The following is a 15,563-nucleotide window of genomic DNA, read 5'->3' as shown; positions in this document are numbered from 1 at the left end:
TAGCACAATTAAAAACATGTTTACGTATTCGTCGATTCGTAATGCAAAACATAATTACTTATTTTCTACACAGCATATCATTAATGATAACTTAAGAAAGTACTATATCTGCACTTGAAATAAAAATGTGTAGGATGATTTGTTAGAAGATAGTCACTGTTAAAAATTTTCTTAAAACTTAAAAAAAATCAGTAGAACATTTTTTCATTATAATATGTGTATTTTTTTAAAATAGGGTACGTTGTTAGATGGCCATAGAGGAGAGATGGTCAGCTTACATATCCCTAATATTTATAAGTAGATGACAACAGAAGCAACTGCATAGGAAGCATTTCAACTTGTTTATGAATTCGGATGAAGCATTATTTTTCATGACAAAGAGAAAAAAATAAGTAAAATGCCATTGTTTATTTTATCTAGGAGCAAATATTTTTCTTGTGTTTAGGTTTTTATTATTTTCCAATTCGTTGGTAATGTTTTTTAGGAGTGACTGAACATTTAAGTCATTTTGTTCAATCTTTTTCTTTGAGTAAAAATCAAAGGCATATGATGGCGGAGTGACGCCTTGAGTTCGGTGGCCATCTCACCTTCAACTTTTGGAGAGATAGTCATATAAAATCGAGGTGAGATGACCACTTTTCTTTAATGTGTAACTGTTTATTTTTCCTGATGTTTAAAATGAGCACAAGTCTAAAAGATTGTATTTAGAAAACAGAAAAAAAGTTATAATTTTTTTTTTTTTGAATGCAGAAATAATGTAAGAAAAATAGTAATAATATAACTTAATACAGCGTTTTTCTTTTACTTTTCACGATGTCGCATAAATACATGAGAAATAATTCAACGCAAGACTTAAGAGGGTCGTTTGAAAACCAATAATTTTAAATAAGATTTAATGAACCTTGGCCCAACGCTTAGAAAAAACGAAGTTAAATTAGTGAAGCTCATTAAACGAACGCAGAAACAAGGACTTTCAATTTCTCGAGATGATATGAGAATTTTAGGCTAAGAATTCGCTTTAAAAAAATACTCGATGTGTAAAGTATCGTTTTAATAATGCAAATGAAAAAGCCAGATAAAATTTAGCTAAGCGCATTCCTGAGACGCTATTCTGATAAAGCGTGAAGGTATATCGCTTGCATGAAATGAAGTGAGGTTATGAAAGACTTCTTCAAATTACTCCTTAACACTCTGAAAGAAAAATGAGTTGGCAGATCCTCGAACATATTAATATGGATGAAACAGGAATGCAGTTCAACAATCGACTTGTCTTCACTTGAGTCGATAAGAGCGGAGAAGTTTCTAATAATAACATCTTCTGAAAAAGGTGAAACCATCATTACTGCCATATACTGCAATAACAATACAGAAGAAGTTTTCCTCCCACCAGTTTGTGAGAGATAACGCAAAAATAAAAAGATGGAATACCAACTGGATCACTTGTATAAGACAAGGACTAACATAAGTGTGGCCTCTCATCTGGATCACAAATTCCAGAAGCAATTTACTTAATAGGCAAATCCAGGAAAAACAATTTTGAGCTTATATCAGAACTTTTAATCAGAGCATTATTTTAATATATACGTTTCTAAAATTGCCTGCTTCTGACATCATTCAGAGATGGACGTGCCTTGCGAATTCTCCGAGCCGGGGGGGTTCCCGGCAGCCAGTCGTCACCTCCTCACGTTAGCCTCGATGATGATTCCTCCTTCCCTTCGTGAGCATCTAATGCAAGCCTGATGACTGCAGTACTTTTGCGACGTCGATCACTGATCAATGTTTTAAAGACAACATCAAGATGAAATAGTTTCCAGATCCAGTCAACGTTAAAACACCGTGTAAGCGGCCGTAGTAAATTGTCCAGTAGACCAAAGAACGCAATGATTGCATTGACCTTCCGTTAGTAGCATCTAGGACCTGTCCGATCAAACTGTAATGGCGGCCATTTGTGTTTGAAACCGACTGGTCAAAGCATGTTTTGCAAGTAGGGGTCAAATTTTACAAATTCTACTATCCTTCGGGTCCATCGGGTTTAGTTACTAGCGGAGGCTGGTGATGCCAATTATCTAATCGCGATAAGTCATCTTAAAAACAACGAGATGTTTTCTTCAAGCAAAGCACAGTGGACTTCATTTTTGTTGATTACTCTCAACTCGTTTTCAAGTCACCTCACAACTATTCCTCACCATGGCAATGAGTCATTTTTCTCCCCACCTCATCCTTAGCTTTATGTGACCACAGGGCTTCACCTCATCGATCCTCATCTTATGATGAAGGGGTAAAGGGCTATCTCGGCCTCAGGCACCCCGACCAACCTCCAAGCCAAGCCAAGCCTGCTTCTGACAAACTCCAATGCAAAAATATACAGTACAAGAAACTAAATTTACTATAAGTAACTTGGAAGCGTCTGCAACAAAATCAAATAAGAATGCTGACACCGAAATGGGTCATTTGGAGTACCAATCGAGCTCAGCAAAAATTTATAATACACATACATCTTCAAAAGTACTTCGCGATATTACACCATTTCTTGATGTTACTGTATCAAAAACAGTTTAAAATTGTGCTAAAAATTCATCTTTGGATTTAGTGTCAACAGAAAATATTAAACAACGAAGGAAACTATCATCCTAGAAACCGAAAAATGGAAAAGCAAGTAAAAAAACTCATAAAAAAGAGCCTAAATTAACCTTGATGGAAAAAAAAAAGCAAGACACTTCCATCAGCGAAGAAGATGAAATAGATTTCAAATTATTCTATTCAATGGACTCGAAATTTTTAGATCACTTTGTTTGCTCAAGAGAAGAGTACAATATCCCAGCTAAATAGGATGACTGGATAAGATGAGTAAAACAAACTTTGAAAATTTAGCCAAAAATGTTGTAAATTTTTTTTTTGAATGTTAAGGATTAAAACTGTTTATTAAATTTTACTTGTTGGACTCATTTTACTTTTTCCATTACATAATTCATTCTATACAATTTAAAATAAGTTATTCATGGTGAATCGAGTGTAATGCGATATTTACCATGTTTTAAATCCCCTTTTATTCCTGAATTTGATGGTCAACTCTCCGATTTACTTAATAGAGATGGCCATTTACAAGTTTATTTTCACAAAATTTTTTTTATATTTTGTTTTCAATTTGTATTATTCTTTGCTCAAAATATGTTGTGAGCAAGCATAAGAATTTAAAACTATGCAATACCCCTATAAAATATCCTGTTTAAAACTTTACAATAGTTAGTAAAATCAAGGATTGAAATACAAGAAATGCATAAACATTTCTTGTATTTCAATCCTTGATATTTCTGTTTCGTTTTGAAAAATCTATGGCCATCTATTCAAAGCTTACCCTAGTATACAAAGAAATTTAACTTACGTATCAAACAAATAGTGATATAAAAGTAGTTTTGCTAGCCTTTTGTGCGCAAAGTCATTGTTACGTTTTTAAGTGCCCTGATTGTGCTGCCAGTTTGAGCACAACTCTCGCTTTTGGTTGAAAAAGACAGCTTGTGAGTGCCATCATAGGTCCAATCTCAGATCACTCGTGTTTATACATTAAAGTGCACTTAAAAGATGCCACAAGGAATAAAAAGAAATGTATTGGTGATAGCTTAAAATGATTACAAACGATATCGAGATAGTTATAGAAAAATTAGGAAATATAAAAATAAAAAGCAATGGACAAGTTTAAGTAAAAAAGTGTTGAAATAGGAAAATAAGAGAAAGTCTTCCCTTTCCTGAAATTACATTATAATGGCGAAAAAAAGTCTAATGCTAATGCTGAATGATAAAACATGGATGTTTAATTATTACGGTGCTCCACAGTTTAAATATAATGTTACACAGTCAAAATATAAAATTTAAAACAGATCAATAATTGAATTAGCATTTTATCTTGACCCCATGGTAAAATAATAAAAAGCATATTTATTGCCATATAGTTATTGATTATTTATATTACTGTTATCTTTTGAAGAAAAAGATAAAAATTTTTATGTTACACCAAATTCATAGACGGGCAAAACAAAAAGTTACTTCAATACAGTATTGAAATATAGTATTTAAATATAATAGTGAGTTTTTATCCTACTGTTATCGTTTGAAGGAAACAGTTAAACTTTATATATTTATCGCATCAAATTTATAAAAGGACAAAATCAATAGTTACTTCAATAAAGTAATCCTGATTGTCGCAAGTATCAAACCTTCTAGACCAAGCATATCTTGTAGTAAGTCCTCGTCTCTTCAAACTCAGTAAATGGCAGTCGTTGTGATCATCGATAGCTACATATCCACCATCATCAGTATAAGTATCCTGCAATCATGTCACACTTTTAATACACATTTTTACTCTATCTTAGTTTTAATTTCATTAAAATTAGTAAAACGTGCTTAAATTATAGATTTTTTTGAAACTTTTAAATTTTGAGATTTCCTCCACAATACTGAAGTTATATCAATGATAACAGCAGCAAAAAATGTTGATACCGTAAAACAAGGAAAAAATAGAAATTAAACGCCCTTACTCTCATGTGAGCACTCGTATTTAAATATACAAGTATAAACATTTATTTACTCTATTTATTTGTTTTTATGCATTATTTCCAGGATTTTGCATGATGTTATTAACCACCTACCAACACAATCTTTTTAAACGACGTTCATTTCTAAAAGGTTAGTTTTTTTTGTATGCATTTCAATAAATAAATAAAAAATTTAAATAAAATTCGACTTCAATCTCCTTTTCAACCTCTCCTACTGCTTTTTAAAAATTATTCAAATTAATTGCTTTAGGTAAATTAATTTTAAAAAGAAGAAAACTCTTTTCGAATTTTCTGATATTTTTTTTAAATCCTAGTTAAATTTGAGGAAAAAAAACAATAATAACTTTATTTTTAAACAAAAATCTAAACCCTCAGCAGTGTCTTACTTTAGAAATATAAACTTCGAATGTTCTTTGGAGACATAAACCGATTTGAATTTAGTTCAACTTTTACGCTATGACGTCAAAGCTCTTTTCGAATTTTCTGATTTTTTTTTAAAATCCTTCCTAAATTTGAAGAGAAAAAACAATAATAACTTTATTTTAAAAAGAATTTAAACCCTCAGCAGTGTCTTACTTTAGAAATATAAACTTCGAATTTTCTTTGGCCGATAAACCGATTTGAACTTAGTCCAACTTTTACGTTAGGACGTCTAAGCATTTTTTACTAAATAGTTCAATAACTACCGAAAAGCTCATGGACATTAAGATTTTACAAAGAATTTGAATCTCTTGTGGCGTTTTTTGAATCTCAAGTATTTTTGTTCGAAACGATTTTGATTTAATATATGAAAACAAAATGTTATTTAATTTTTTAGTCAAAAGAATTATAAAAAAAACCACTTCACAATATCACCACAGTGGAGTTACTTAAAATAACCATAAACTAACTGTGTGATTAACAAAAGAGCAATCCCTAGCTTTTAACCGATGCTAAACAACCAGATTAAGACAATAAAAAAATGAAATAAAAACTCTAGCTTTTTTATTCAACGTTTCGTGTTAACTCGTAAAGGCTTATTTATTCGTATGTTATAGGAAAATGTCTCGAAGTTTCTAGACAACAGATATTTTTTAGAGCTGAATTCTGGCCAAAAAATTAAAAAGATTGTTTTATTTTCAATCTCCTTTAAAAATAAAATTTGAATCGATTACTGAATTATTTATGATTTTCCAAGATTTTAGAAATTGGATTTAACTTTTTATATGATATTATTTCTGTTTTTAATGTTGTTTTAGAGGATCTGCAAGAGATTATAATTATAAAGCGCATTCACAGGTTTAAATAAAATTTACGATATTTTTTTTTCTATAACTAAGGAAAGTAATGAAGTAGATTCCGTTTACAGTTGAAATTTCAAAAATTGAATGATCCCTAGCCTCAGGAATCAAAGTTAAATAGTTACAAGAACAAATATTTCGAACAATTTAACGTCTCGTCTTACTCGAAATAGTTTGAAAAAATACTTTTTTTAGTTATCTCTTCCAAAATGCCTTCTAGATACATTTTAGGGTATACTTTAGGCGTACTTCGATAGAGTTTATTTTTTACATTCTTTATTTGTCTCTTATAAAATTAAAATTATTCAAACTATATGATTTAATGCATCCATGATAGGTTAATGGGACAGAATAGGGATCGGGTAATAATGGAGGTGGGGTAATAATAGGGATAATAAATAGGGCTTTCAAACGCTACTTCTACGTTGCAAGTGAAAACCTCGGTGTATGTCGCGAGAGGATTAAATCTATTAGCTGAACATACCTTTTACAGCTATAAAATATTAATTCGTTACCCAAAAAGGTCTTATATCTCATTTTAGTAAGAAAAATAACTATTTTTTTGTTGACAATTTATCTTTTCAGTAGTTGTTATTTAACAAAGTAAAGCATATCGAGGTATCATTTTCCTGATAACAAACTATACTATAATAATATCTTGTGATTTGTGCTTAAGTTGGAAACGAATTTTAACAAAATTTTTAAACTACATTTATCAACGTCATTTTTTTTTTAACCTTTTTTAAATGAGCAGCTTCCTTAAAGTTATCTGTGAAACATGTTTAAACATTAAAATAAAATTGTCATTCAAGTTTGTTCATTTAAAAAACAAGGCAAAATATTGTAGTTTTTGGAGTTGCACTAATATGATAATATGTATACAATTATCATATTTCAAATAAATAAGAAACAAGGAATAAATAATAAAAAAAATGTTTGCTCATTCTTCGAGAAAAAGGGCACACTTAATTAATACGATCAGTTTCACGTTGAATAATTTTAAAATAACAAAATGTTTTTAATTTCATAACAAGGTTTAATTCTCAGCTAACCGGCTATAGTTCTAAGATTTTTTTATCAAATAAAAATCTTGACAATCCTTTTGAACGAATGTTTCAATTTAAAAAAAAATTTAAAGTATTAATAAAAAGATACAACTTAATTCTAAAATAAGGGCGTTAAGGACGATGTATTTGATGCTGAGATATTTTAAGACGTTTAACAAATTTGGCTACATATTCAACAAATCTATGCGTTTGACAACTCCATACCCTTTGTGGTGGCTTAAAATGTACATAATACCATTTCATATAACCATTGTTGATGTTACAAAAGTTTGATTCAAGAAGACTTGATATATTTTACATAACTAGTATATTTATTTTAGTTTTAATTGTTTAGCTATTAAAATATGTATTGAATAATTGATAAATATATTGCTCCAAGTATATGCATATTTATGCGCATTACTGAAATTGAATAAACGATGGAATGAATAGATAAAAAATAAAATGAAACAAAAAACAATATTTTATTTAAATCTCTTAACTGAATAAAGTAAAAATCAGTAGACGACTTACAAAAGGAACACTGTATTTAATAACCAAAAAAAAAAAAAAAAAACAACAACAAAAAAGCGATTAATTATTGATTAACAATGAAAAATCATGACTGAAATTTTATGCTACTTTTGCGTAAGTCAAGTTTCTTGTAAAATTACCGCATTTAGATTTAATTTCTCAATTTATATAATTTTTCCATTGCCACCAAATTTTTCTTTAAGAAATAATAATTTTAATTTTCCTCGTCTTCCAATTAATAAAAACTAGTTAAACTTTAGATTTCTTTATAGAAAATTACGTACATTAAAAGTACAAAAAAATGTATTCCTCGAAATTCAAAATTTTTATTAAATTAAATAAAATAAAATAATAATAAACAATTATTTTTTGTTCAAAACTATATTTACTTTCATCCACTCTTCTACAAGGGACAAATTTCCAGATTACGGCCTTTCAAGGTTCAAAAATCTAATATGCAAAAAAAAAAAAATTATGTTTATTGAGATAAAGTATGTTTCCGCTCGATTTCGTAACTTAATTAATAGTTAGTACTAACCAATTAGCATATTTGAGGTCACCTCTGCGAACAGTCAAGATTGAAAATTAGTTCATGAAAATCCGATCATTAGAACAAAAGTTATTCAGGGAGGATTTTTTTTTTTTGTGCCCTGTACACTAACAGCAGCAAATATGATTCGGTTTTTTATTAAGAAAAAATGATTTTATCTTATGTTTATTTGAACAAAGAGTTAGGAAATTTTTTTTTAACTCTTAATGTATTTAGCAATATTTGAAAGCTATATATTTTCACACCTACACCATAATACAAAAAAAGAGTCTTTTAAAGCAACAAAATTTGCTTCCGATTCAAATATTTTAATATAAATAAAACGCGTTTCATTTGTAAAGAATTTCAACTAATTTATGTTTTAAGATGTAGATCCTGAAATAATAAATAATTTAAGTTTTCTCTTCATGTAGTAAGCATAAATTTGTAATACTTATTTAACAATGATAATTAATAAATAATGTTATTTTAACTTGTAATATCAAATATAATAATTAGGAATTATAAAAACCGCCTTTTAATGTCTTATGTCCAAATAAGATAGTAATATACTACTTTCATAGCATATTTAAAATGGCGATTTACTTAAATGGTTAAGAGGATTTAGGTGACAGTTAATTATTTATTTTCATAATATATTTCTTGATCACAGAGAAAATGGCCCTAAATAATGCTTACAAGCATTTTAAAAATACTATACTCGGATATATCAAGCTATGGTGTCTGTTTTATGCATCTTTTATGAGGATAGTGGGTTTTATTTATTTATTCACTCACAAAATGGGTTTCTTTGCAAATACAAAGAATAGCTAAAAACTCTATCCAAATTGAAAAACAGATAGCACAAGATTAAGAAAGACAGCAAAATATACATCCTATGTTATAGTGGGATTCAATTCCACTACATTTACACTTCAAAGGTTTTAGCAGGCCCCTAGAATTTACTGCAAATAAAACAACCATGCATTGTTGAAGCTTCTGATTCCAAGGGCTTATTAAATATTGTCCTTTTACCAATAGAGCCTGTATATGCTTCGAAGCAAAAATTATTTATTTAATGTTACACATGCAGGGTTATAGTGGGATTCAAACCTGCTACCTCCATTTTATATAGCATTTGGCAGAAATGTGGTATTGCTTGACCAGTGAGTTAGCTGTCAGACGAATGATTTAAAGAAATGAACATTACTATTCCAAGTATTCAGCAAATATTTTGATTTTTGCTCTCAATTTTTTTTTATTAAATGTTCATCTTACTTCGAATGTTTATCTTTCTTTGAATTTTATTTTAAGTGTACTAAAAAATCGTTGCTTTTTTCGTCATGCGCAGGGCACAAAAAAATAAACAGACCACTTTGAATAGCTTTTGATCTAAGGATCGGATCTTCACGTTCTAGGAATCAATCTTAATGGTTCCAGAAGGGGACGTCAAATATGCGAATTAATAAGTGCAGACGGTATTTCAAGTTACGAAATCAGACACAAAAACGTACTTTCTTTGAATCAACACATCGTATTTCTGATCCCCAAAACATAGAGAGCAGCCGGAATCTGAGATGTATGGTTCTCATAGTTTGATCAGGAGAGCGATCCAAAGTTTGAACCCCTTAATGTTAATTTTACTTTTTGTGTATTACGCCATATCTGGACAACATATTAAGCGAATTGTAAACATTTTGCACTCAACTACAAAATTCATTCGTCCAAACATAATTCCATGCAAAAAAAATAACTTTTAGTAAATATTTATTATTATTTTATTTAATAATACTTTAAGAAATTTTGAATTAGATATACAATTTTTTAAATCATTATAAAAAATGTAAATTTATAAGGCAAAGAAACAAAAATTTGATCGAAATTGGTCATATAGTTCCTAGGAAATCATTTTTTTAAAAAAAAAATTGTACATTTAAAATTCAATTTTTCAGGAACTATTCGATCAATTTCGCTCAAATTTTATACTTTGCCACGTAAAACAATTTAATTAAAACAATTTGATTACATTCTTTAAAATGATGTCAAAATTTGTATACCTTACAATTCAAAATTCTTTCGTTTATTATTAAAATATATATATATTAAATATAATATTATTAAATATATTATTAAATAAAATAATAATAAATAACTGAAAAATAATAAATATTTATTTAAAGTTATTTTTTGTATGGAATTATCTTTGGATAAACGGATTTTATAATTGTGTGCAAAGATGTTTCAGTTCACTTTAAAAGTACTCGAGATATCGCTAAATACGCGAAGAAAAGTAAAATAAACAAACAGGGTACAGACTTAGGATTCGCTCTCCTCATCAAACTATGGGGACCATATCTCCCAGATTACAGATACCCCCTATATTTTTGGGGGTGAGAAATCCAAATTATTAAAAAGGTATACTTGTTCAGAGAAAGTGCGTTTTAATGTCTGATTTTTGAACTTATAATATCGTCTGCACTAATTAGTTAGCATATTTGAAGTAGCACCCTCGAATCATTAAGATTGAGTCCCAGAATGTGAAGATCCGATCATTAGATCGAAAGTTATTCAGAATAGTTCGTTTATTATTTTTTTTCGCACTATACTTGATCTGTTCTATTTATTTTTAATCAATATTTTCGCCTTAAATAATTGTTGATGACAGCCGAAACAAAATTGAAAAAGAATTATGTATGGAAAGAAATTATATAGTTTAGCCCTAATCTTTATATACAGGAGAGGGCTTGCTACACTTTCGGTTCTAGTGCTATTTAAATTTGCTAGATTGCTTACAATCAAAACGCATTAAGAAATTTAAATTGCCTGGTTCTTGCACATAGCCCCTCATTACAATTATAGGTCTATAAAAAATATTAAGCAATGATAGTTCAAGTTCGATGAAAAGATTTTTATTCGTTTCTACTTGTTTTCAAAATTGAAATTTTAAGTTTTAAAAAGAGGTGAGTCTGTAGCTCTACAGTCAGATATGCCTGTAAAGTGTGAGTTGGAAAGACAAAACTCATAAAATAAGCGGGAACGATCCTAAGAACAAGAAGTTTTCTAAACGAAAAAAAGAAAAAACTTATTCAAAATTATGACTTGCTGATACGTCAACAATAAATTTACTCAATGATATTATTGGAAGAAAAATTGATATAAAAATAAATAAATAAATCACGTGAAATATAAAAATAAATAAATAAATCACGTGAAGTAAACTAAAAGTTCTGAGATTTAAATGTAGAAATTTCATAGTATGATAAATGAATGATAATGAATAATAATTTTGAGGAAAAAAAATTAACATTGAGTGCTGCCCTAAAAAAATAGTTCAGTATAAAAAAAAAGGTATAAATAACTTATTTTTTTATATACTATTAAACTTTATTTTAAACTCCTATAATTCACAATATCAAACCGCGAGTAATACTTTTCGAAATACACGAAATAAGATATTGTGTAAAATAAATTTATTATTATTATTGTTATGAGCTAATTCAAATAATTTTAGTATTTTTTTGTGCAAAAGACCAAAGTATTTATGAACAAACAATCTCAAATCTTTTTGCACAGTTTTGAATGATAATATCTATTTTTTTTATAAAAACTTTATCGGATTTTACCCTTATCTTTGGCTACTTAAAAATTCATTATATGTAGCAAAATCTACAAGAGTAGACTTTTGCCCAATTACTTTTTTTGAGCAAATAATTAAAGAACAAAGAAATAATCATGAAATAATGAGCTAGCTAAACCTAATAGCTTTTTTTTTGCATAAAAGATTAATTTGTCTGTCCGATTGACAAAAAATTAGGGGAATTCTGTTCTACAACACAATATGGCTGGGTTAGGAGAATTGAAATAGGAGAAATAATTTGAAATGGACAGAGAGCTAGTTGTGGTAATCTAAAGTATCAAATAGAGCAGCGAAAATAACAGTAGAAATGGAAAAAATATTCAGAATAGTAACATACAAAAACAATTTCAATGGTCCCAGAAATGTGTTTAATTAATTTCATAAAGAGTGACCGTTTTTCTGCAACCTCAATTAAATTATATTCCTTTACTTTCTGAAATATCTTGTAAACACGGCAAGAACGTTCAAAATGATTTCAATTTCTACGACGCATGCCAAATTGTGCTGCCATCTATTTATTAGAAAGCAAACTAATATATTAAAAATCAAAGGCTAAACGAAATTGTATAAGAAAGCCATGATTACATTTTGACCCACTTTTAAGACTGCTCAACATATAATTTATGAATCTTCATTGTGTTTTTATATCATTTACACCGTCTGTGACACATAAATGAAGTTTACATTATTTATTCTGAAGATTTCGCTTTACTATTCTAATTATTACTATAATTATTATTGCATCTGCTTTTGGGAGGCTTCAAAAAACGACACATGCAACCAAGATAAAATAATTCAAAGAAAATCTTTTAAGAACTTAATCACAACGTTTAATTGCCAAGTTTATACCCTGAAGCATTTTTGAAAGCAAATAGAATAACGTTATTTTATTTATTTATTTTTTTGGATGGGGAAGGAATAAAGAATGCTTTAAAAAGATAAATAGAACCTTTTTTGCTTTATGGGTAGAATCTAGATCTATAATTCTGCTGTTTGGAATTTAAGAAAATTGTTTTCATAGAAACTTTAAACCATAGCAAAAAAAAATCTTCTCATTAAATAAATGTAAAACAATATTTATTCATTACTTGGACAACTTGAATGTAGATATAGACCAGTTAAAAATTTTATCCATACCTGCATCATTTATTCTCTCTTTCGATAAATACTGAATGAAAATACGGAACATATTGGCATAAATAATTATTAAAATGGAATACTAAGTTAATATTTTATTGATATTTTCAATGACACAAAAAAAAGCATAATTAATTAATGTTCATTATGTTCGATAAGCACTGGAGCAAAATATAATATTTTCTGTCGTCGTTATAAAACTCAATAGTGCTATTTTTTAATGCTTTAAAAACATTTTGGAAAAAGAAGTTTAGTAATTCTAAAGAAAGACTCAGATTCATAGAAGCTTTCACATTTTATTTTCTTCGTTTATATAGAGTTGAATTTATTTGCTTGAAAATAGCATAAATCTCTTCATCGCTTATTGAAATCGAGGATTTAAAAATTTTGAAAAAGAGGCATTTCAATCCCCTAGTTAACTCCTTTATATATCTTATAATCTACGCAAAGACTTTTTACTACTATAAATGTATGTTTAAATTTTTTCAAAATACATTTTTGAAAAATATTTATAAGTTTTAACAGGAATTTCATAAATTAAAAAAATTATACTCATTTAATATTATTTATTATTTTTTATCTTCACTCTTAGGTTAACATTTATTTCAGCTATTGAAAGCCGATTTTAGTTTGTGTTCATTGCTCCAGGTATTGAAACTTTATTTACAGTAACTGGTACTATAAAGAATAACTATAATATTGAACAAAAAAAAAAAAAAGCTACTGCTTACGAGGAAAAATGTCAAATCTACCTGAAATCTGTTCTTTCTTTTTTTGCTTGTCCACAAGATACACAAATCCGCATTAGTTATCTCTCCTCTATCAGAAAAACCAATTCCTATCCAATCATGGTTTGACGCCCGAGCTCGAACTTCAAATGTAACAGTTTCTTCGTCATAATCAACTATCCAATAAAGGTATAATTTACCATCCTGGTCTAAAGGTGTCTCAAAATAAAGTAAAGAATCTTTTTCTTGACGGTTTGCATCAGCAACAATTGTAAAAAGGAGGAATATCCACCACTGAAGACACATTGCTGAATGTTCTGCAATATCAGGTCCTTTTAGCAAAGGATGAGAGGAAGAAAGGAGGCATGCCCATCGACGTCAGCGAATCTTAATGAAATATTTCACATAACTCGCAGCTGGATTCCTGGAGATATTAAAACTCGGAAGCGAGTTTATGAAGGGCACATCATTTTTAAATGGAGACGAACAAGGGAAAGATATGCGTTAATAACGGAGAGTCTTTTCCAACCAGAAAAATCCAATATCGTTTATGGGTATTTATCATTGATGGGGATTGCCTCCTTTAGCTTCTGACGAGGCAAAAATATTTATCATCAAATATGAAGCTATAAATAAAATAAAAATCCAAGTAATTGATGAGAGGTGAGAATTTAAAGCGATTTATGTAGTCTGGATCTTCATTAGAATAGACTATGCAGAGCGCTAAAATTAATAGTAATTCTGAACACAAATAAATTTCTTTGAATTTAAACAACTCTAATTAACTTCCCAGAAAAAATTAATTTAGTTGAAAACCTTTATTTTCAACTTTATTTAACTTTATCATTCGAGGAATTTGAAATAAAATGTTTATTTGAAAGTCCTGTTTTAGTAAAAAAAAATAATATAAGAAATAGTTGATTGCTCTATAAATGATTAAGAAGCTTTTGTTTGTAAGGAGTAAATGAAGTTACAACAATTAGACTTCCTATTTTCTTTAATGTTAGTACATTTTTATAGTATTAGATACATGAAAATAAACATGGATGAAAAAATATATATATTTTAACTATTTTTTGAATACTGTTTACACATTTTTGCCTTTTTCCAGTCTTTTGAGACAAGTTTAAAACAGAAAATTACAAACTGAGAACTGGATAAGAACAATAGAATGGTTAGAAAAAAGAATTTTGAAACATGTTTAAGAGGAATCGATAGGGCAATATATCATTAATGCTAAAACTGACCTTTTTCGATGTATCTTTTCTAAGAAACTACTTATGATATCACTTTGATATTTTTGAGGGGTATTTGAGACTATATCAGTTGTATACTGTGATCATGAAGCGTTAACAGGAATACTTTTTGTCATGAAAGATTTTCGCTCAAAAATTATTAAACTTTTTAAAAAATTAAAAGCTCTTAGTTCATAATTTTTCAAAGAAATTTCTGCCAAAGATATTTATTAACAGTTATCACAGTGTAAACATGTACGTGTAAATATTCTGTGGAAAAAAAACTAAAGCAATGTCTTATTTAGATGCTGAGAAAAGGTACATCGAAAAAAGTATGTTTCAGCATTATTTGTACACTACCAACTCTCCTTAAACTATCGTTTCAAAATATACTATCGAACTTGTTTTTTCTAACCCTGACTTAACAAGAATCCTGGTTTAACGAGGAAACTTTATGTAAACAGTTTATTTAGTTTTTAAATAAAAAAAAACTTAAATTAAATTCTGTTCATAAGAGGTTAATATGTAATTTTTCATAAGCATAGGAAAAATTATCATATTCAAGTTATTAGAAAAGGAGAAAATAGCAATGGAGAGTAGCAGTGTGAGGTTCTTCATCTGTTTTGCCATGAATAATGAAGCTATAACATAATGACAAAATAGATGATTAAGATATTGTTAATAGTGACTAACCTAACTAAAGATTAAGCGTGACAATGACTAACCATAACTTTTATTTCCCTATGCAAATCATTAAATAAGATTAACCTCTTTTTGCTTTAATTTTCTGTTAGTTTGATTATATTTTCCTGACCAAATATTTGTGCATCATGTGTCATATCTGTTCTACATAAGCAAGACACAATATTGATGCTGGGTAAATGTAA

At 28.5% G+C, this 15,563-nt stretch overlaps 1 protein-coding gene across 1 annotated transcript in view; it reads right to left on the bottom strand.

The window, feature by feature from the left end:
* The window catches only part of Tbh (Tyramine beta hydroxylase), a 49,164-nt gene extending 35,335 nt beyond the window's left edge, over positions 1-13,829 (bottom strand). Inside the window, exons 1-2 of the mRNA XM_043039066.3 lie at positions 13,466-13,829; positions 4,175-4,321 (exon numbers count right to left, since the gene is read on the bottom strand). Of these exons, the coding sequence (XP_042895000.2) occupies positions 4,175-4,321; positions 13,466-13,747 (429 nt within the window). The 5' untranslated portion in view covers positions 13,748-13,829. The remainder of the gene's footprint in view (positions 1-4,174; positions 4,322-13,465) is intronic.
* Between the last annotated feature and the right edge of the window lie 1,734 nt (positions 13,830-15,563).

This window comes from Parasteatoda tepidariorum, chromosome 11 (assembly GCF_982258835.1).
Source record: "Parasteatoda tepidariorum strain Cologne lab strain chromosome 11, Ptep-v5.0, whole genome shotgun sequence".
In the NCBI taxonomy this organism is placed as follows: domain Eukaryota; kingdom Metazoa; phylum Arthropoda; class Arachnida; order Araneae; family Theridiidae; genus Parasteatoda; species Parasteatoda tepidariorum.
The sequence above is the reverse complement of the archived record's forward strand: the minus strand, read 5'-3'. Positions and strand labels throughout refer to the sequence as shown.